This window comes from Anoplophora glabripennis, unplaced genomic scaffold (genome assembly GCF_000390285.2).
Source record: "Anoplophora glabripennis isolate ALB-LARVAE unplaced genomic scaffold, Agla_2.0 scaffold131, whole genome shotgun sequence".
Taxonomy (NCBI): domain Eukaryota; kingdom Metazoa; phylum Arthropoda; class Insecta; order Coleoptera; family Cerambycidae; genus Anoplophora; species Anoplophora glabripennis.
The window spans coordinates 751,082-773,169 of NW_019416249.1; the positions used below are offsets into that span (position 1 = coordinate 751,082).

Here is a 22,088-nt window from a genome sequence, read left to right on the forward strand (position 1 = left end):
AAGAGACATACATAGAAACTCATTTTCCACAAGCATTTTATAATATTCAAAATTATTTTGCTTACTAAAAATGAGTGACAGTTAAAATAGTATATGGTATTTCAGTTTTTTTACTTACTAATATGATTAAAATTTCATTCACCCAAACTGGAACACCCTTTATACCCAAAGAATATTAAAAAAAAAAATAAAGCAACATTTTAAAACACCTCCGATTCTAATTATAGGTACACAAACAGTTACGATTCCTGTGACGGGAGTAGCCCTTGCCACACAGGGCAAAACCATAACTCCCACCTTAAAGACGACCAATCCAAACCAGCTGAGGCATCTGCAGATACAACAGCAGCTGTTAGCCCAGAAGAAGCTGGGCGGACAAAAGTTGAGCATAGCTCAGGTTGGGGGGAAGAACAACGTCCAGACACAGTTGATCGTCGGATCGAAACCATTGTCTTCCACCATGACGGTGCAGCAGCTGCAACAAGTCATCAGGTCACCGCTGAACGTGTCGCAGGGGCAGGTTGTGCTGGCAAAGGGGCCGCCCAGGGTCATTCCTGTGAATACGGCGCAAGGAACTAAGCAGACCATTCAGGTTAGTGTTTTCTAGAAATTATGTACACGGAATGCTTCGTTAAGAATGGGATGCAGCTTCCCGAGGTTAAAATACAGGGATTGAGTCAATTGCGTAATTATATGTTGCCTAACATTAATGCCTGCATTTACAGTCCTTTGTTATATTACATCTTCTTCACTGTACCTTTTATTAGGTTAAAGAAGTATGAAATATTTTTGCCATATATTTTTCTACATAAAATTAATTTAAGACTTATAATGGACTAAAATAATAATTCGATGTGATAATCTACTTAATTCAAAAATGAGTCCTTTTCTGCGGTAAATATGGTTAGAAATGATTTTCAAATATAGAGGTGAAAAGTAGTACATATGTGAAATTTAAAAAACGAATTGGATTTATAATAAATTACATTTAAAATAAATAGTTTATGAGAATAAAGGGATTTTTGTAGGAACAGGGGTGTCAGACTTGAACTGATCCCTTCATAATGCAAAAATTTTTCAATTTCTATACCCCTTAAAACCGTACTGCACTGGATACCTTGGCAGGCAATGATTTATTACTTTGCATCGAATATGATCTTACTATGTAACGAAAAATGCCTAAATCTTGGCATCGCCAATATTAGTGATTCGTTTACAACGAACAGTAACGAACCATTATACTGTACCCTCTAGATTATGCGGTTGCTGATCGACTGGATAGAATCTCATGAAAAATTCACCAATCACAGCCGGTGAAATAATATTGTGTTTTATTGTAATCTTGATATTGTTTTATAATTTTACGAAAATTTAATTGCCAACATGAATTAAAATGAAATAAAATTACTGATCCATACAAAATTACTGATTGCGTGGCTTGTAAGCATTTATGAAGGCTCTGTATTAGTAAAATATTTTTATCATATAAATCATTCTTGTTTTATAATATAATTATGTTGATTATGTACCTATTGTATTCATTTCACCATTTTCACACAGTCTGAATTTTATCTAACACGACTTCCAAAGTATATAATTTTTAAATACACATTGCTTATTACACGCAACCTGGAGTAGTGGAAGGTCTCTGTAGACTAAGGTCGCTTAGCCTGCTATGCTTATCTGAATTAGCTGATTTATATAAGCTGTGTTGTAGCTACAGTAACTGTAAAGACAAATGCACAATTGATTATGTGATCCCAATACACAAACAATTCCAACTGATGACTCGTCAACAGAGTGAAATATTTGCATTGTCCCTTTCCTTGCGATTAAATAATATATATTTAAGCAGTGAGCTGCTATTATTGGCTGTTGTTGGCACTGCCATCTAGGCCACAGATATGCTATGAAATTGCTTATCTATTTAGTATCTCAATACAGTACATCATCGTTCCAAGATTATTTTGAGAAATTCCATTGAAATATAAAAACAAAAAATGTAATTATTATACTATTGATTTATATATCATTTAAATTATCCAATCAGAACAGTATTCACAAAACGTTATTCACAAATTTGCTATTATATGAACTTTGCTTAAAATACGTGCAGCTCAATCACTCTATTTTAACTTCTGAAATCTTCCTTTAATTACACAGGCCGACAATTTTCAGAACCAGAAACCGAACCTAGTGTACTCGAAAGATTTTGGTGCCCCGATTATGAATCCGAGCTCAGAATTGGCCCATCATCCTAGATTCTCGAGATACTCTTAACCTAAAAGTGGAAAAATCGCGGATTTTTGCTATATTCGGGATCAGATTACAACCTGAATTATTATTTTTTTCTAAAATTGTGTGAAACCATCTCAAAGTACCACTTACCGTTCTAAGTACACTTCGATTTTTGAAAATCTTTTTTTTCCATAGTGATACGATAGATTGAAGTTTCGTACTTCAGCGATTTCGTTACAACATGGAAATAAACAAAATTTATCCAAAAACGAGATACAGGGTACTTTATATGTTTCTTGAGTCGCTGAATTTGAAAACACCGGCGGACCTGCTGCTGAAAACACTACTATATGAAGCAGATACTTATGTATACAAGCTGTTACATTCGCTTGCTAAGCTCATGACAGGTTCATCATAATGCTATAATCTACGACAAGTTAACCTAAATGCGTAATAACCAGCGAGGGCTAAACAGCGCACTAAAGGTCAACCTCTAGCGGGTTCAGCGCTCGCAGGTTACTGCGCATTTAGGTTAACCTGTCGTGGTTTCAGCAGCAGGTCTGCCAGTGTTTTCAAATTCAGCGACTCAAGAAACATAAGTATTTTGTATCTCGTTTTTGGATAAATTTTGTTCATTTCCATGTAATGAAATCACTGAAGTACCAAACTTCAATCTATCATATCTCTATGGAAAAAAGATTTTCAAAAAAATTAAAAGTGCACTTAGAAGGGTAAGAGTGGTACTTTGAGATGGTTTCATGCAATTTTAGAAAAAAAATTAATTCAAGTTGTAATCTAACCCCGAATATAATGAAAATCCGCGATTTTTGCACTTTTAAGTTAGAATATCTCGAAAACCTAGAGCGATGGGCCAGTTCTGAGCTCGGATTCATAATCAGCGCACCAAAATCCTTCGGATACACTAGATATAGTCTCTGGTTCTGGAGTTTCGTAAAATTTCGACGGCCTGCGTCATTCATTATGAAACTCAATGTATATTTTTAGGTTAATTATTTCTGATATTTAATTTTATTAATTAATGTAAATGTTTGTCTCCGTGTTACCTGAATATTTAAATCTGTTGATATTTAGGCGTCAAGTGAGACATACATTAAAACCTATTTTCCACATGCAATTTATTTCTTTTATAATTTTGCTTACTATAAATAGGTAACAGCTTCTATGTTTTGTTCTAAAAAATTAAATGCCTTCTGAATGTGAGGAGAGTCTAGTTTACATCCTCACTAAAGATGTCTATCATGAAAATATCGAAAATGGTGAAAGCTACAAGGTAGCTCAAACTAGAAAAAAGTTGCCCCATTAGAAGAGCATTGAAATGGCATAAGCAAATCTCAGATTTTTTTTTTAGTTTTATTAAAAATAGCCAAAATTAAAAATACATCATGACAAACCAAAACGCAACATTTTTATGATAAAATTTATAAAAAATGGATATGATGTTTTATTTTTACTATATCTTTGATGAGAAAAAAATATATCAATACTTAGTTTTCTCAAGATATCTCGAGAATGAAAAAACATCTGAAATCTGTTTATGGCACTTTCAATGTCTGGTAATTATGCAACTCTTATTAATTTAAGCTACCCTGTATCTTTTACCATTTTCAATACCTCCATGAGACAATCCTTACCACACATGATACAGCGACTTTAAACTGGAATGTATTTTTATTTCAAAAGGTGGTGGCCGCGTCAAGCCCAGCCTTGACCACTGCCCTTCGTCCTCAAGGGCAGTCCACCTTAGCCGGAGCTCTGGCGGGAATAAAGGTCCAAGGCACCACCACCACCGCTCAACAGGCGTTACTATCTCAGGTATCCGCAGCACTGAATCAAAATGTCAGCGTTAGACAAGGGAGTCCGGTCCGAATTCAAACTGCCAGCGGCACACCCCTAGTAGCAGTGAGCGTTCACAATGTCCAACAACAGAGTTCATTGCCTCAAACGACCAATCCAGATCAAGTAAGTAGGTTCTTGAAGAAGTGAAAATTATGTGACGTCCTTTTTGTGTCGGTTTTAGTTCTTTTTTCTTAAGTTTTAATCAAAGACACTTAATGTTTTGTTTTCCGATGTACATTTTTAATAGCTAGTTCTTTCATTTTTTTTTTGTAACCTTATTAATGTCCTACTCAAAAAAAACCTGTGCTGTGATACTGAAAAACAATATTTCGTAGAAATGTCTTCACAGAAGTATTAAAGTTATTTAATATAGCTGCATTTTGTTTGTTTGCTTTGGTTTTGCGTCGTAACCAAATAAAAAAGTATATTATTAAACATTATTCATTTGTACTTTGTAGTTACGAAGCAAAACATTTTTAATTGTACATATTTTGTATAAAAGTGTACTTTAGTTTCTTGAAAAATAAATTATAATTTTGATAATTTCTTTGTTTTATTTTTGCATGGTTTTGTTATTAAACTGATTAAGCGTTATTCTAAATAATTTTCGAATGTTTTTCAGGAATAAATTGTCTTCTGAGAAGATATGTAATTAATAGTAAATATTGTACAGGAAATAAAGTTTTTTGGAAAAACTCACCTTAATTTATTTCAAAGTGGCGCCACCTAAGGTAGGTTTTTGGTAAATGTCTAATGAAAAGTACAAGAAATAGCTATCTGTAGTAAATATTTTCATAATACAGGTGGTATAGTTATATGTTTACTAGAGTAGGCCGAAAAAATTTAAAATATTCTTTTTTCAAGTAGTAATACCGCGAAAAGGACTAAAACGCCCAAAAAAAATCGGTCTCCCGTCACGCATGTGCTCTAAAGTTTACCAGAATTTGGAAAACACATCTTTACGATAATATCTTAATCTTACTAGTAAATATTTAAATGTAAAAGCTCTAGTCTACTCTTACTGGCACCGATAATGATTTAGAAAAGAGAATTGTTCAAATAGGTTGTATTCCGCTCATGCAACAGCCGAAGTCCAACACCTGAACTTCAAGAAATAGTTGTATTTATTTTGGAGTCATACATGCCAATGTGGTTTAGAATTAAAACAAGTGAATGCTTTACAGAAGAACCAAAACTTGTACCAATACAGCCTTCAAGGTACCTACCTGAAGATTTACGTAATATTATTGACCCTGTGTTACCCCTGTTAGTAATGATACAACATAATAGAAAACATATAAGAGAGCTACGATTTTAACGAATTCTAAAGGCGAGAGTTAAATCGAAAGAGAACTATCAGGACATTCAAGCCGCCAAAACTTAATTTCGAGGCTCAAGACTACTCGGATATAATTAACTGGATAGACTGATTTATCTTCTCAATTATTAAAATATATTATTAATTATTCAATTTCTAAAACCCTTAAAAGCGTATTGCACTGAATCCCTTGACAGGCAATGATTTATTAATTTGCATCGAATATGATCCTACTAGTTTGAGTCTAGGGATGGTTTTATCAAAACGACTCTGCTGTCCACGCAACCATGTCTAACTTCACCCATAAATCAGATTTCAAAAGAAAAGAAAAATGAGTGAAAATAGAGATGTTCAATTTTTCAACACGAGTTTCTCGGACTTACGACTCTTCACACAAAAACTTAGTTTTTTTCAATAACAAAAAGTAATGTGTAATATAAATATTACTAATGGTTAAAATAATTTGTTTTTAAACATTTACTTGTATTCAATAAAGAGAACAAACAAAATGTAAATTGTTAGTATTTTTTCCTTGAACTACCTATATTTGTAACTTTTTTCAAAACTTCATTAACTTCGAAGGAAATGTGCGACTGGAAGTTGTTGATGGATTTAAATAATATTGAAACATTATTTTCTGTGGTTAGAATACATAAGAATTCCAAATTTTGGTAAGCTTAGAGCACATGCGTGACTGGAGGATATAGACCAATTTTTTTTTGACGTATCCCCAATTTGCAACTTCTGCGGTTTTACGACTTGAAAAAAAAAAATTAATTTGGTCCATCCTAATGTTTACTAGTCATTGATAATATGAGTTGAATTTACTAAAGTGTCAACACAAATTCACCGAGGAAGAAAATAGAGACAAACTTAGCATCTTTACACTTTACTAAGGTTCAATTTACAGACAGGACAGAAAGTCAGATCTGGTCTCCATATAAACCAAGTAAAATCTAAGTACATTTTAAATTGACGTCGATACAATATTCATATATAATCGCATATAGGTAACGGTCAAATACAAGGTATTTCCTATATTAAAATATCTTTTTGTCTTGATATAATCTTACGTAGACACTTCGATTACATTTTAAATATTTCACATGATCATAAGCAGGTACGTGTTTCTCACATTAAATTAAAAGGCGAAATAATTTACTTAAATACTGACTATCTATCTCCTCTAATAAATTAAATATATCCATTTATATCTGCTATTAAAATTTACTTAATTCTACCTGTAGGATTTTAAAAGGAGAAATTTTCTAAGTGGGAAACAATTATTGCATGTTCTCGCTAACAACATTGAGGAAAGGAAAAATTACTAAGTACTGTGTATATATAAAATCAAAATACTAAATAAAATACGTAATTTATCACACTCAAGCTTTTCCGTTCATGGTAGGCTTCACATTGGTGTCTTCATGCTTGTACCTGTAAGACTGCTTGCAATCGATTCCGTTTGTGTGACCGTTAACATTCACGATTTCTGTGCAAGGAGTATCCTCTGGTCCTAAAACCATATAATATATTCAAATACAAGATGATTTCACTTTAAATATTGAAATTTGCATGATGCTATCCAAAATCTACCGAGTGTATAGAACTATTTTTTGGAAATATGCGCTGTCTAAGACCTATTTCTGTTTTTAATTAAGGTAATTCAAGTAAATTTGCTGTGTTCGCTAATGGTCCCTTTATGTTCTTAATGAAAAGCTTCACTTCAAAAAAGTAACATAAGAAAAAACAAAGTAGCTCACAAACACAACAGTATATACATTAGATTTAAAGGACACGAGAATCCTAATTGTTGACAGGGACCACAATTTTAGGGCAAATTAAGCCGTTGACGGCCCGGCGCAGTGGAATCGACACCATCAAATCTAAGAGAGGTAACTCAAAATGAGGCAATTTGCCGCTTAAATTGTTATAATAGAGTAACAAAAGTAATAAATGTTATAAACAATAATGATAAATGCGTAATTAGTCAGATTTGAAGGCACTGATAGCACTGCCCCCTGGATCTTGACAGCCTACAAACATCAAAATTTTTATTTAAAAATTTGAATAATATTTACATATGTCAGGTAGGTATGTGTTTAATATATAGACTTACAATTTTTAATTCTTATTTTAGAAAAGTATTAATTACTAGGTAAAAGTATAAACTTCTCATTTATAAATCGTAACAAATTTCACTCAAATATGTGAATAGATACAGGAAAAAAATGTTCACTATTTTGAATATTTTAATGTTGTGTATCTTGGAAATTAAACAAAAAAAGCAGTTCGCTCCCACAAAAAACAAACAATATAGTGCATGACAAATTTTTGGACAGTACAAATCAAATTTATTCTATCATTCTCTTAATTTTCTTACATAAATTTAATTCAAAACTGTTTTTCCTTAGATGCAACAAGATCAACTAATTTCAATACCAGTTAATTATTGTTCTGCATCTTGAAAATTAAACAAAAGTTTATGGAGCAAAAAATCATCTTATATAGGTAATTATATGTATTTGTAAAAATAAACATACCTATTATTGACTTGTAAAATTTTTTGGATGTTTTCCAGTCTTCTCTTAAGGACAAATTGTACATCGAATAGTCTGGATTTCCAGTTACTTCTTTTTTTATGTTAAGAAAAGATGGTAATGTTTTCAGCAACTCTTCATCTCCTAAGGCTGAATATGTTTCCAAAAGTATCAATCCTTTGCACCTGAAAAATAAAAAATGCTGATTTCTCTATGTGGCTGATCAGTTCAGAATTACATCCAAATAAAAACTGAAAATAATTTTTTGTTTCTGCAAATTTGCACATTCAAATTTTTTACAGCTTCTGAGAATCAGCTTGTACCTAACCTCAATGTAATGTACAAAACTGTATTCTCATAGAACAAATTTACAACTGTATTTTTTTGTGTATGACAAATTTTAATTTATTATTTTTATGCCAATACTTCTTGCTTCAATGATCAATGAATTCAAATACCAAAGCAAAAAAATGCTAATTTAAAACAGATTTGGAATTTGAAGAAGTGGGTCATGACATGATTGTTGGTTTTTGGTTTATACATCAATTGTTTTAGTTCAATGTTCAATATGGCACTTATGGCAGTTGTCAGTTAATATTTAGCATAAATCAATTTTATTTCAATGATTTGTAAGATAATTCACAAGATTCACAATTTCATGTTATCCCAAACGATAGAGTGGTGCAGTTCCTGTCGAACTATAGTGTTAACGATGTGGTTATGTTTAATTGCTCTGCTTTACATGTTTTTTGTGTTGTTCTTTAAAAGTTTGAGGTTGTACTATAAGAAAGAAAAAGGTGATGTTTTAATGTTACTATGTAATGCTATCGAGACGAATGATATTGTAGAATGTGTGAAACTATTAGAAGAACATCCCCACTACGTAAATAAGTACACAAAGGATGGATATACCCCTTTTTTAATTGCTTGTGCTAATGGAAATACTCAACTTGTTAAAATAATGTTAAAGAAAGGTAAAGATAATTTTCAACTTCCAAAGAATTAAAAAATCAATTAGTATATTTTACCTATTACTGTATTTTATTTAGGAGCAGATATAACACTGAAATCACTAAAAAAGGAATCGGCCTTCTACATCGCAACTTTCTATTATATTAAGAATCCTAAATTCAAAAATGCCACTTGTATCCGAGAACTATATTATGCTGGCGCTGATATAAATGAAGGCAACGAAAAACACCTAACTCCTTTACAAATGGCGGCTATGTTCGGACACACGGCCCTTGTAAAATGGCTTCTAACAAAGAATGCTTCTACTAGAACTATTCCGGATCCCTATGTCCTAGCTCGCATGCAGGGCCACCAAGACACTGCAAACCTTATTTGGAAATTCACCATGAATTTTTCACTGACTTACAAGTAGGAACCGAGCCCCCTTTTACTCAACTAATAAAGTTATGTAAGTACTGCGTGATTTATTTTATTTGGAAATATGAAATCATCAAAAAATATCATCTTTTTGTTTGCTATTTTAATTTCAAAAATGTTCCAACGAGTATTAAGTGGAAAAGAAAACTATTAAAGCAGGTGCGCAAATTATGAGATTCACGTGATTTTTCCTTGGCAAATTCCCAAACATAAATTATCTAATAATGGGAAATTTATTTGATAGGTGCTTCATGTACTCCTCCAAATTTATATGAATAAAAGACTAAAATAGCACCGCGTAATATAACCATATTGTTTTGAAAATACACAAAAAAATGTTAGTACAGCTGTGGACAAAAACTGTTTCAATCTAAAGTAGTGAAAGGTTGAAATTTTGACTATTTCAAAGGGGACGACCCGATGACCCCACTCAAATAGGAATTAATGTAAAGCCTGTATCTGACAATGCAATTTGGATGTGCCGACAAAATTGCAGGGATTTTGTTGTTGGGATAAAATTGCATGCTTTTTATCACACAATAGGACAACATTGCTGCACTTTGTTTAATTTGTAGTAGTGTTACCAACTGCGCATTTTGTTTAATAGCTGTTTTACACTGATAATTTATTGATGAATAAATTGACGAAGTTCTTCATGAATTAATTCACGAATTTATTGGTAAACAGTGTGGTTTTACACTGCTACAGACTTTGTCAAGTTTTTTGACGCATGAATCAGTTCTACCAACGAATCAAAGCAAATAAATTTCAAAAATGTCACCTTTCCACTCATAATTGTAGTGATACAACAGCGGTACCGTTTTGACACATATTATATAAATATTAGTGTTTGTAAGTAACAAATCAGTAAAAACAATGCAAAACTAGTACGACGCCACACAATTATTTACATATTCCAATAACATAACCTCATTACTGATCTGAGGCTGGAAATCTGTTGGGTTGGTACTTCCGAACTTCACGAAGAAATTGACGAAAATTAGAACATGCTCTAATTCGTCAAGAACTTGATGAATAAATTCATGAAGTTATTTGACAGCAATTTGGTGCATTACACTTGTCCAATTTCTTGATGAAGCGAATTCATGAATTAATTGATCAATAAATTGTCAATGTAAAACAGCTATCACATGTAAAATGTCTGAAAGTATTTTGTTGTAAACAATAAACTAGTACTTTTGATTCAGACAAAATATTGCAATGTATGAAAATTTTAAAATAAATTGCTGTATAGTTTTAATAATGGCTTCAACGGTGACTAACAACAGCCATAAATCAAGAAGATGGTGAGTTCGACCGTAGATTTTAAATGCTTTCGAGGCTATTTAAACCTTTCCACAGTTCTACCAACTATAAAATACGGGTTGGTAATAAGTAAATCTCTATAAAAGTAACTACAATCCCTGCAATTTTGTTGCATGGAATAGAGCATGTTCTAATTCATGCAATTCAGTTTCCGCAACAGAATTACTTAGTCTGATAAGAAAAATTTTGTGGATTTTATCACGGCAACCAAATTCTGCAACCACCAGACTGCCTCCACCTACTACAGAGTATTGAAAAATAGGGTAAATAAAATTCGACCGCATAACGTATTTATCAAGATTTAAGCTTTGTATTCTTTGTTTCCGAGATGTTTGATGTTAAAATTTTAAATAAAATGGAACATATATTTTTTCTCCGAAATAAATTATAAATCAAATGGACTGATTGAATATCAAAATACTCAGTGTTGTTGAAATTATGGAGTTTTTGGAGATGGTGGTTTCGTCTCCCAGTATCAAAAATATTTTCAAACATTTACTGATTAATATTCTTTTAAAACTTTAACATCCTGTATTTCGGAAACATAGTATTGTCAAACTCACACTCATGGATTTTTTCTTTTTTTGATGTGGCTGAATCTTTTGGTGATATCTTCATCATCCTATATTACAAGGTTTAATCAAAAAGTAACGGGAATTGTGAATTTTCTCAAAGTATTTATTTAATCTTCAATTTTTATCCCATCCCCTTCAAAGTAGTCCTACTCTGATATTATACACTTATTTCAACGTAATTTCCACTTTGAGAAACACTGATGCAACGCCTCCTTTGGCATCGGTTTGAGCACAGTTTGTGATTTTGTCTTTATCTCATCTATTGTTGAAAAACGTCCTTTTAGTATCCTTTTGAATTTGGGAAATAGGAAAGTCACAGGAGTTATGTCCAGAGAATAGGGTGGTTGCAGCATCATAACGTTGTGTTTCACCAAGAACTGTTGGATAAGCAAAGCGGTATGCACTGGTGCTTCGTCATGGTGCAAAATCCACGAGCTGTCTCTCATGTTCTTGTCAATTTCACCTGACTGAGTCATGCAAATTGCATAAAACTTGTAGGTAGTACTCCTTGTTAACTGTACAACTTGGCAGTAAAAATTCGTGAACTATTCCATTGTAGTCGAAGACAACGGTTAGAAGGACCTTCACATTTGACCACATCTCGCCTCATCTTCGATGTCTTCTTGGCCTTCCTGAAAACATTTTTACCATTGATATACTTGTGGCTGTGACATAGTATCGTCGTCAAAGGCCTTCTTTAACATTTTGAACGCTTCGCTGTGCTTAATTCCATTTTTAACACAAAATATCAGACAAACTCTCCGATCCCACATTTCGCCACACAAAAAATCGCCAAAAACACCAAGATAAGTCTTATTCATTCGCTCGCTAAACACAAACTAAGCGTGGCAGCTGCATAAAAATTGACAAGTACGTCACTGACAATGCTACCAATACGCAAAAAAAGAATCAACTTGATAGATAATATGCAACAAGTGCAATTTCAAAGTTCCTATTATTTTTTGATCAATCCTTGTATAACAATAATTTCCAATACCCATTCCTAAAGTTTAAAAAAATCGAAGTACTCTGTAGAATACAATAAAGGACTAATAAATTGAATCAAATTCTAAAATAATTAAGTTGCAATAATGACCCAATAATTATTAATAATTTTTAAATAGTATTACAATAACTAAACAAATGAAATATACTGGTGTTAAAACTGTGACTTCTTCCTATGATACCAAAAATGTGACTATTTGACTATAGCAAATCAAAAAATATTCAAAACAGATTAGCAGAATTAGGAGCTTAAACTGTGAATAGAAAGGTTTCATTTATACTGAACAGTAACCGTTGGAAACATTTTATAGTCCACAGCTGTACATTGTTAGATATTAAGTTTTATATAAGTTATAAGTACATACCTAGGATGGCTGGGCTGTTCGTAAATGTCCAGCTGGAAATACTGATTATTATCAATGAAGCATCTGCGTTTCTTGTAAATGGTGAAATGCGAATTGTCTTTTTGCGTCAATAAGTTGATGTAATCACGATGCGTTATCTGAGTCTTAACTTCAATCACCTGTCCTCCTGGTTGGTTCTGCCTCCTCACAGTGTGAATATAACTGTAATGACCTAAAATAAAGCCAAGTAAATATTCTATTTGTAGACTTGAAAAATAACGAGGTGAAATTTTTATTACTATGTGCTAAGGGGCTTGGTTAGGAAACAAAAATTAAGCTGCAAACACGAGTATATTTACCTTTCCCTGATACAAATCTACTCTTACCAATAGTTTCTGAGCCAATTCTGAGTGCGAAAATTTGAAACTTAAAAAGATTTCAAAACTTTATCTAAATTTAAGCAAATTAAAAATAAATAAGTACTACAATTTTGTGAAACTAGCTAAGTAGCCAAATGATATTTTTCATCGGGATATATCTAATTGGAAATACTTATTTTTTAATATATATCCTATACTGTAGATTAAATTAGTCCGCGTTATTGCCCTGAGTATACAGTTAGTAATAAACTGCTGGTAAGTAAAAGAATAAGACAGATTTCCATGTATTTCTCCATATATTTGAAAACAAATATAAATACAAACAAATTTAACAAAGGATTCCAAATTCAATATTCCATAAAACGAAATAAAACCACAATTTAAAACCTAACAAATCTAAAACTAAATTTACTGCCCTTAGAGATAGCGAGCTTTAGATAATTTCCGTCTCTCACCTTTTTGTCCCCGTTTACGCAGCCTGACTTGGTTCGGCGAGTTAGATTGTAAGTAGTTATGCACAACTTCGAAATCTTGGAAGGAGGGAAATACAGAATCGTCCGGCAAGGGGCCCTCCACGAGGAACTTGTGTTTGCGGGAGTTCTTGAGCAGTCTATCGCCGGTGTCGATGCCGATTTTGTGGCACACTGACACTATCATCCTTCTGATTTTACCTTCAAAGGCTGTTGAGTTGTCGATGACATCAAAGTATGGATGACCCACCCACGCGGCGGCTGCTTTTGAATCCAGTTCTAGAGCCAAGTCAACACTTTCTGAACGACAGTTGTGATCCTAAAATAATGGCCAATTTTCTTAGGAACATTTGAGGAGTTTTTTCTCAGACTACCTACCTCTGTTGAATAATACTCTTCTGCTCCCTTTGCTGCAGACACCATGTGGATAATTTGGTTGTATCTGTTATCCCTTAACTCTACGTTGTTCCAACTGTTGTCTTTCATAATGCTCTCCCACTTTTCTTTGGCTATAACTAGAGAACACAAAAAAATTAAATTCAGTAAAACAGGGTGTTTGGAAATAAATGAGTATTTCAAGAGTAATTTCTTTGAATAAAAATAAACCAATTTGTATCAAATTACCTTAGTAGAATTTTAATTATTTCTGTTAGCAGTTACAAGCTTTTAATACTTAAAATATCTTGAATGTAGTAAGTAAAAAAAACAATTATCAGTATTTAATTTAATTTAAAAAATATCCTTAATAAAATAAATTAATTTATGTAAAATTATTAAATAAGCAAAAAGCAAGTAAAAAGAAAAAATTATTTGAATATTAAAAACCAAAAATCATTTGTCATATTTAAATAACAGTTGTATTGTAGCCTTAAAAGTGACCTAAAAATAAGGTACATAATATAGTTCCCAAAACCAGTAGTGAAATAATTATCTGTTAATAAAAAGGATTCTGGGAAATTTTTTGAAAATTAGTAATGAACTTGCACTTGTTAATTTTGATCTTAGGTTGACATTATTACTATCATTATTTTCCTTAAAATTTTAATTTTTAGGAAATATTTTAAATAAATTTAATAAAAGGGAGTTTTTGTTGTACCTAGATTTTTTTACCTAAAACCTAGAAGTTGGTACCTAATAATATCATATCGGAAGCAGTAATTTACTCTTTTTTTGCAATTTTCCTTTTTTTATTGGTAGATGTTTTAAGAAAACGGATTATTTAGGAAATGTCACTTTATTTGATGTATGTTAAAATGCAGAGCTAAGTTTTTGAAGGTATCCTAATGTAAGATTTAAAACAATTTACAATTAGATACAAAACGTAAAAAAAATGAAAAAGGTATAATTTTAGCTAAAGAGTGAAAAATACCCTCAAATACTTGCTAACTTTGTAACTAAAAACGATAGTGGAAAATTATTATCTATTTCTCTCTATGGTATATTTTAGTGACATGTAGTAAGTATATCTTTTTTAGTCAATAAAGCAGTAGTTCTTAACCTGTGGACCGCGAAGCCCTGAGGGTCCGTCGTCTCCTCCCAAGTGGTCCTTGAAGTTTTTATAAACATTTAATCACTAATGACAACCAATTAAGAAGTTGCACTCTCCTATGTCACAGTGTAACTTGTTTATCTTTCCAAAATTTACGTTTGGTGTGAAATTTAGGATTAATATTTCAAACCCATTTAAATTGGGATGGGACTTATATCAAATTGTAGGTAATTGGGGGTCCGCAATAACAAAAAAATATTGAAAGGAGGTCCGCGGCAAACAAAAGGTTAAGAACCGCTGCAATAAAGAGGTTTTATAAAACATCTCTGTTTTCCCAAAATATCTACCAACTTTATAGTTTACATAAAAAATAATCTTATGTTGATTTTTGAGTTACCCCAAAGGCCCCTTATAACAAATTCCGTTAAATCATCTTAAAAACTATTAAAAAATATAAAATAAAAAATTGTTTGAATGCCCATAACTTTTTTAATTAAGCAAATTTGTACAAAGGTAACTTGATCTATATCTGTTTATTTTCATTCAAAACAGTTACCCTTGAAGCATAACTCCTCGTTTCCAAGCACCCTGTATAAATTCTAATGACAAATTTTCAACTTAAATGATTAATTATTATGCATATTAGAAGCACTTGAAGTGAATGAAATTGATGTTGTTGTACTTGACTAATTATAGAAGACATTTGGCTCAGAAATTTTGTTGTTCAACCATACAAATAGTGTTTTTAAGTCCAAGTAAACAATCTTTCATCAGCATACAAAAATAACGTAACTTAAGGTACTTTCTATTGGCATGCATTTTGCCACTTCGATAATTGAGTTTTTTGTAAAATATGTGTAATATCATGGACAGACAAATGTTTTAATAGTTATTCAATTGAATCAAAATTCCACGATATTTCGAGTAGTTAATTTTAGCCTCTTTTTTTGTACTAAAAAAAAAACAGGTTTAGTTTTGGTCTATGCTTACATGCTGAAGCGTCCATTGCTCCTCTATCACATATTATAAGACAGTTTCTTCTGCATGTTCTTCCCAGTTCAAAAAAGGTGTCCTCAATTTGGATCATAGTCTTCAAAAGATTTTCTTGAAATTTCACAGCTGCAACAAAAAAAATGTGGTCAAAATTTGCTGCATTAATTTGAAGATGGTCCAGTGACTAAAAACTCTTTCAATACTAATTTTTTTAGTAAGGAATTCATAGAATTGAATTTGTCTATAAATGAATTTTATAATTTTGCTTCATACTCTTAACAAGTATTCTTTAAAAGGTTAAATGTAAGAGAATAATTTGAAATACTTTACAATGTTCTGATAAAAATTATAAATCTGCAAACAAGAAATAATGAAATATAGGATTGGATCACTAGTTAAAAAATTAACCTTTTTAGCTGTTAGCGAAAAAGTCCCAAATATGTTCAGAGTTTGGGAATTTCATTCAGCAGATGTATTTAAGCTCTAGTCTTGCTGTAATAAATAACATTTTTACATGCGTGAACTTTTACAAATCAAACTCAAACATAAAAAGTAGAGATGTTAAATATTAATGATTAAAAAAGGGTTTTCTTAATTGTCATTAATTTTATGTTATATTATATTTATCTAATCTATCTTTGAATAGGTATAAAAAAATTACAGTAAAATCCAAGAATCTGTTTTGTTTTTGTAATGACTCAAACGTTTTATGGAATGGATTTAAGAAAGTGGCAATCATCTGGTTTTGAAAATTAATTAGGTACATTTTTCTTTTTATTTTAGAAACTACTTATTCACAATCCACTTACAAGAATGAACTGTTTCTTTCAACATTGACTAAATATTACAAAAGACTAATCGAAAATCCATAAATTTATTTAGTAAAAGAGATACAATTTATTTTATTATTAAAATATTTAACTCAAGATTTCCAGTTAAAACCACTGCTGATTAATTATATTTTGGCAAGGAAGCTGAACAAGTGTAAAATGATTAATATATTTATATTTAACAGGATAGGCAATTAAAAGTGCGGTTTTGATAAATTAGAAAAATCTGTGGCAACATATCACATTTAATTGCATGAATTTCACGGTCATGAATCTTAAAAGGTTTTTATTTTACAGGTTATTTAAAATTAATACACGCAGTTTTTTCTAGAAAATAAAAATTGAAAATACAAACATGTTTATTGATGAAATTATCATTATAGTATCTGTTTGGAAATGAAAGAGACCCCGAGATAAGAACCGGCCGTGGGCGTGCTAATATTTCGTTTCAGGTAATTATCGGGTAACACTAATGCTAACAGGTAATGGGTGTACATTAGTATATTTTACTGGATACATCATAGGGCAGGAGCCAGTGTATTGTGACAGATCAATCCAGTCTTAGAGCTGAATATACGAAGACGTGCTAGTGCAGTAGAGTAAAATTCGACTTGTGTTTAGTGACTATTGTGCCAGTGGATATAATATTGTTTGGGTAAAATGTCGAGCTTATCAGATTACGTACCTGCTAAACGCGTGAAAAGATGTGCGCTGTCTCAGAATGAGAAGATTATTATATTAAATGTATTTAATGCATTGAAACACCAAAATCCTACCAACAGTGTTGACGACATCGTGGAAAAGTGTTCCAAAATGACAGGGATTGGAAAATCGACTATCTACAGACTTTTAAAGGAAACAAAAAATGAACAAGATACTGTAAATCCCCCAAAATCATCTACAGGGAGGTCAAAAGTCGTTATAGATGATTTCTTCAAAAATGTCATTCGCAGAAAAGTACACTCATTTTATTTTAAAAAAGAAATACCAACGCTAAACAAAATTTTAAGTGAACTTTCAGAGGACAACGATTTGCCAAAAATCAGTAGAAGCAAATTATGGGCCGTCTTACGAGAGTTGAATTTTTGCTGGGAAAAGCAGAACAGGAAGTCAGTTCTTATCGATAAAGATGAAATTATTTGTTGGCGAAGATCCTACTTAAGATCAATTAGAAAATTCCGTGACGAAGGGAGGAATATTTATTATCTAGACGAAACTTGGGTCAACGAGGGATATACTGTAACAAAAGTATGGCAAGATAAAAATGTAAAAAGTTTTCGACAAGCATTTTTGGATGGACTTTCAACAGGGTTCAAGGCACCTTCAGGTAAAGGGCGAAGATTAATAGTGACACATATAGGTAGTGCCAGTGGTTTTGTAGATGGCGGTTTACTTTTATTTGAATCTAAAAATACAGGTGACTATCACGAAGACATGAACGCAGATGTTTTCGAAGAGTATTTTACACAGATGTTGGATCTTATTCCTCCGGGGTCTGTAATTGTCATGGATAATGCCAGTTACCATTCACGGCAGACCGAGCGGACGCCTACGACTGCTTGGAGGAAAGCCGATATAATTCAATGGTTATCCGGAAAAAACATTTCTTTTGAAACAAATATGGTGAAAAAGGAACTTTTGACACTTGTCAATCTTAATAAAGATCAGAAAAAATATGTTATCGATGAAATGGCAACAAATCGCCAAATAACGGTACTACGGTTACCACCTTATCACTGTGAACTTAACCCAATCGAATTAGTCTGGGCGCAGGTAAAAGGAGATGTAGCGCGAAATAATACGACGTTTAAATTAAGTGACGTGAAAATTTTGTTAAAAAATTCCTTGGAACGAGTAACTGCAGATAACTGGCAAAGATGTATACATCATGTACAAAAAGAAGAGGAGAAAATGTGGGAACTCGATAATTTAATTGACGTTACTGTGGAACCTATCGTTATCAATCTAGGAGACGAAGATAATTCATCAGAATATTCAGAGGATGAATTTTAATATACCTACTTTTTTATTTTCTTTATTGTACATTTATACAACACTACATTTACTCACCATAATTTGAATTTTCAAAATACATATATTTTTGTGTGGAATAAAAGTCTATTCATTAAATTTAAATAAATATTTTGATAATAATATTGAATAATTTTATTTGAATTACTAAAAACCCTCTTAACCCGGTTATGATGCTTAAAGTAGCCTCATGTTTTGAAATGCTGTTTTTATATTGTTTACTTATAAGAGAAATGGACCGAGAAATTGAAGCGGCATAGACAAAGGCGGATTGTCGGGGATTAAATTTTAGCTACCTGCTACAATTTAGTACAGTCCGATCGCACAAAGTTTTGTTAAAAGTAGACCTCATCTATACGGAAAATACATAATATAAAAATATTGAATATAAGCACCAGTACTACATTTATTTACGATTTGCATACATAATGAGCTTTTATTACTCTCTTTCATTTCTAAACAGAATTTATAATTGAATTATGCATCATAATACCATTGTGACAAAAACGTTAAAATAGCACACCCCGCACACATCTTGAGTTCTTGCGATACGTGTATAGACTCAATAATCATAAAATTTCAAATAATTTTATTAACCACATAAGTCCTAATCTATAAAACGTAATAAACTCTATAACCAACATTATATATTAGCCAATTTCTGTTGCGTGACTAAAATGGAACATAGTATTTTAGTGATGATTATTAAAAACCAAATCAATCCAGTTCTGGAAACTACATGACGTGATACACAACAATCTTACATCACAAATGAGTCAATAAATTGGGGGAAAAATTACCATTGCTTAGACGTAGCTCAAAGAAAATTTCCAGTTTATGGATTTCCATTTAAACTAGTCTACTGCAGTCTATTAGTTATTACCTTGAATATAATCGAATAGATCTACAGTATTATTATATAAGTCTAATGAAAATCCGTACAGCCAGACTTGTACACAATGAGTTGTGTTAAAGGGTTAGCTAATTACTCAAAACTATGAGGCACTAGCGGAGTACATAGCTCACCCTCGCTACGTGCAGATTCATCGCCATAGTCCTGAATTTTGGGACGGAGGCCTTGGGCTAAATAACGAAAAAAATTAAAATATGCCTGAGACGTCTTCTTTTACAATTCATAGTTTCGTAATCCATGAGGGCCTAAAACTGAACCCTGACGGGCACCAAGTTAAAGATACCCATTTTAAGTTGCTTGTTTTTAATGAGTTAAATTATGTAAGTGTGTACATAATTACATTAATTGTTAAAATCAAAAATTTATATTTTATATAAAATATTTAAGTATAAACTATTAACCTTTTGTATGTATGGTGTATGGATAAGGTGATGTGTGATGTGTACAGGATAGAGATATCAGAGTAATACGTATTTTTCAACAAAAAAGAATATAATTAATAATTATTTACTTTGTTTTCTAGGTAATTGATAAAATTATCGATTGAAGTATTCTAGTATTAACACAATCATTGTACATAAAAACTGTTTTGTAGATAATATACCGACACACTAATATTGCTATATAATGACATTTCATTTGCCAAACAAAAACAATGACAGAAAAGATACGCTACGCTCTTGCTGATAATAAACTTTACGCGCTATCAAGGTCAAACATAAATAGATAAAGGCAAGGGATACGTACAGGGGGCAATATTTTCTTAATCACACGGGACAGATGTGTTTATGACAATTTTCAAGCGGCCAAAAACTTCTGGCAAAATTCCAGTCGTTATGCGATAAGCTACCAATGCCGAATAAAAACCTTGGCGGTTCTAACAAAAATTAATTAGTCCCAATTACTAAATAGTCTAGTTAACTACTAGTATTTGGTATTCGACGCGTTTGTTTATTAAAATGAGATTAGGTTTTTATCCACTTAAATTTTGAGAACTTTCCCAAACTTTAAGCCGAAATAAACTTGACAGTCCCTAACTAAACATGTGACGTTTATATTTAATGCGCATTTAAGATAATAGTAACCCTTAAGCTTGCGTTACTACGCCTATGTTTCTGTAGCACTAATCTCCCGCCTCTGGCGAACTCTAAATGCCTTTTCAGCTAAAAATACGCCCGCAATTTTGATGGTCTGCCAGGATTTCTGAATTTGTATCAGGAACTGACCTCCCTATCTAATATGGATTGAGTTTAGGTGTACGGAAATAAATTTCCTAGGACACACCTATTTTTCTGTATAGGCTAAATAGTCAAAAAATTGAATTGGAAATACATTAAATCAAATGAAAGTCTCAAAATGATCCCCAGATATGGAAATTAAATCGCTAGATTACAATCTTTGACTTTTTTTATCATCTTTAGCATCTGATAAATGTTATCCAGTTTTTAATCTAATTCTTGGTTTGGCTGTTCATTCAAAACATAAATCTAAAAATGCGAAGACGAGCAGATGCGTCAAAAAGGTGCCGATTCGATGGTTTTGAAATTTAGCCTAAGCAATAAAATTTTACGGTTCAGACAGAACAGTCTCGTTCCCGAAATAACAAAACAAAAAAAAATCACGAGTTGTTACGTAACTGGACTTCGATCGGTAAACAAGGCAAATCACGCCTGGGAATAAAAATAATATTTTACTTTTTGTTTACCTTTAAATGTAACGTAAACATCATACTTGAAAATGAAGGCGCCCAACAATTCACCCTGTATACAGGATATTTATTTATAACTTATTTTTTAGGTTATTAAATCGTATTCTTCCTCCTAGATTTATTTAATAGATACAGGAAACTTCTTACTTTTGTCTATCGATTTGTTTGAAGAACTTTTTAATTTATTTAAAGACCCGCCCGTTGGGAAATATTTTAGATGTTTTTCCAATGTCAGTATTTCCTCCTTTTGATTATCAGAATTTCCACTGAAAAGCCGCTCCAACATGCAGTTTTTTTACATTTATGTCACACTTCCATTGTACAGGGTGATTCAAATAAAATTTCTTGATAAAGGAAAGAGATTTTTTGATTATGTAACAGTGAATTGATAAAGCTTCTCGATGACATAAATTAAAAGTTCAAAAATAATTTTTGCAAAGCAAATCTTGTCGAAAGAAATTATTTTTTCAATAACAACAATAACTTTGAAAATTTATTGTTGTTTGAAATAGTAATTCAACTATTTTTTTAGCGTTTAACATTATTGCGAGTTTCGATTATAATTAACTTCTGCTGAATTTTTGATTTTTTTATATGTACATAATTAGTCCAAAATTAAATGGTAACATAGACAAACGCTTTGCAAAATTTCCGCGAAAGAAAGATTTACATATTTTCATTC

At 31.8% G+C, this 22,088-nt stretch overlaps 2 protein-coding genes across 4 annotated transcripts in view; one reads left to right on the forward strand and one right to left on the reverse strand.

The window, feature by feature from the left end:
- Positions 1-4,608, forward strand: part of LOC108904569 (helicase domino) — a 35,205-nt gene extending 30,597 nt beyond the window's left edge. The window contains exons 20-21 of one of the 2 annotated variants that reach the window (XM_018707178.1): positions 228-592; positions 3,940-4,608. In XM_018707178.1, coding sequence (XP_018562694.1) covers positions 228-592; positions 3,940-4,242 — 668 coding nt within the window. In that variant the 3' untranslated portion in view covers positions 4,243-4,608. The remainder of the gene's footprint in view (positions 1-227; positions 593-3,939) is intronic. The other variant, XM_018707177.2, reaches the window with a different exon arrangement.
- A 1,678-nt stretch (positions 4,609-6,286) lies between these two features.
- Positions 6,287-22,088, reverse strand: part of LOC108904582 (TRPL translocation defect protein 14) — a 37,407-nt gene continuing 21,605 nt past the window's right edge. Inside the window, exons 5-11 of one of the 2 annotated variants that reach the window (XM_018707196.1) lie at positions 19,812-19,868; positions 15,922-16,050; positions 13,821-13,957; positions 13,428-13,761; positions 12,614-12,824; positions 7,957-8,138; positions 6,287-6,929 (exon numbers count right to left, since the gene is read on the reverse strand). In XM_018707196.1, the coding sequence (XP_018562712.1) occupies positions 6,799-6,929; positions 7,957-8,138; positions 12,614-12,824; positions 13,428-13,761; positions 13,821-13,957; positions 15,922-16,050; positions 19,812-19,868 (1,181 nt within the window). In that variant the 3' untranslated portion in view covers positions 6,287-6,798. The remainder of the gene's footprint in view (positions 6,930-7,956; positions 8,139-12,613; positions 12,825-13,427; positions 13,762-13,820; positions 13,958-15,921; positions 16,051-19,811; positions 19,869-22,088) is intronic. The other variant, XM_018707197.2, reaches the window with a different exon arrangement.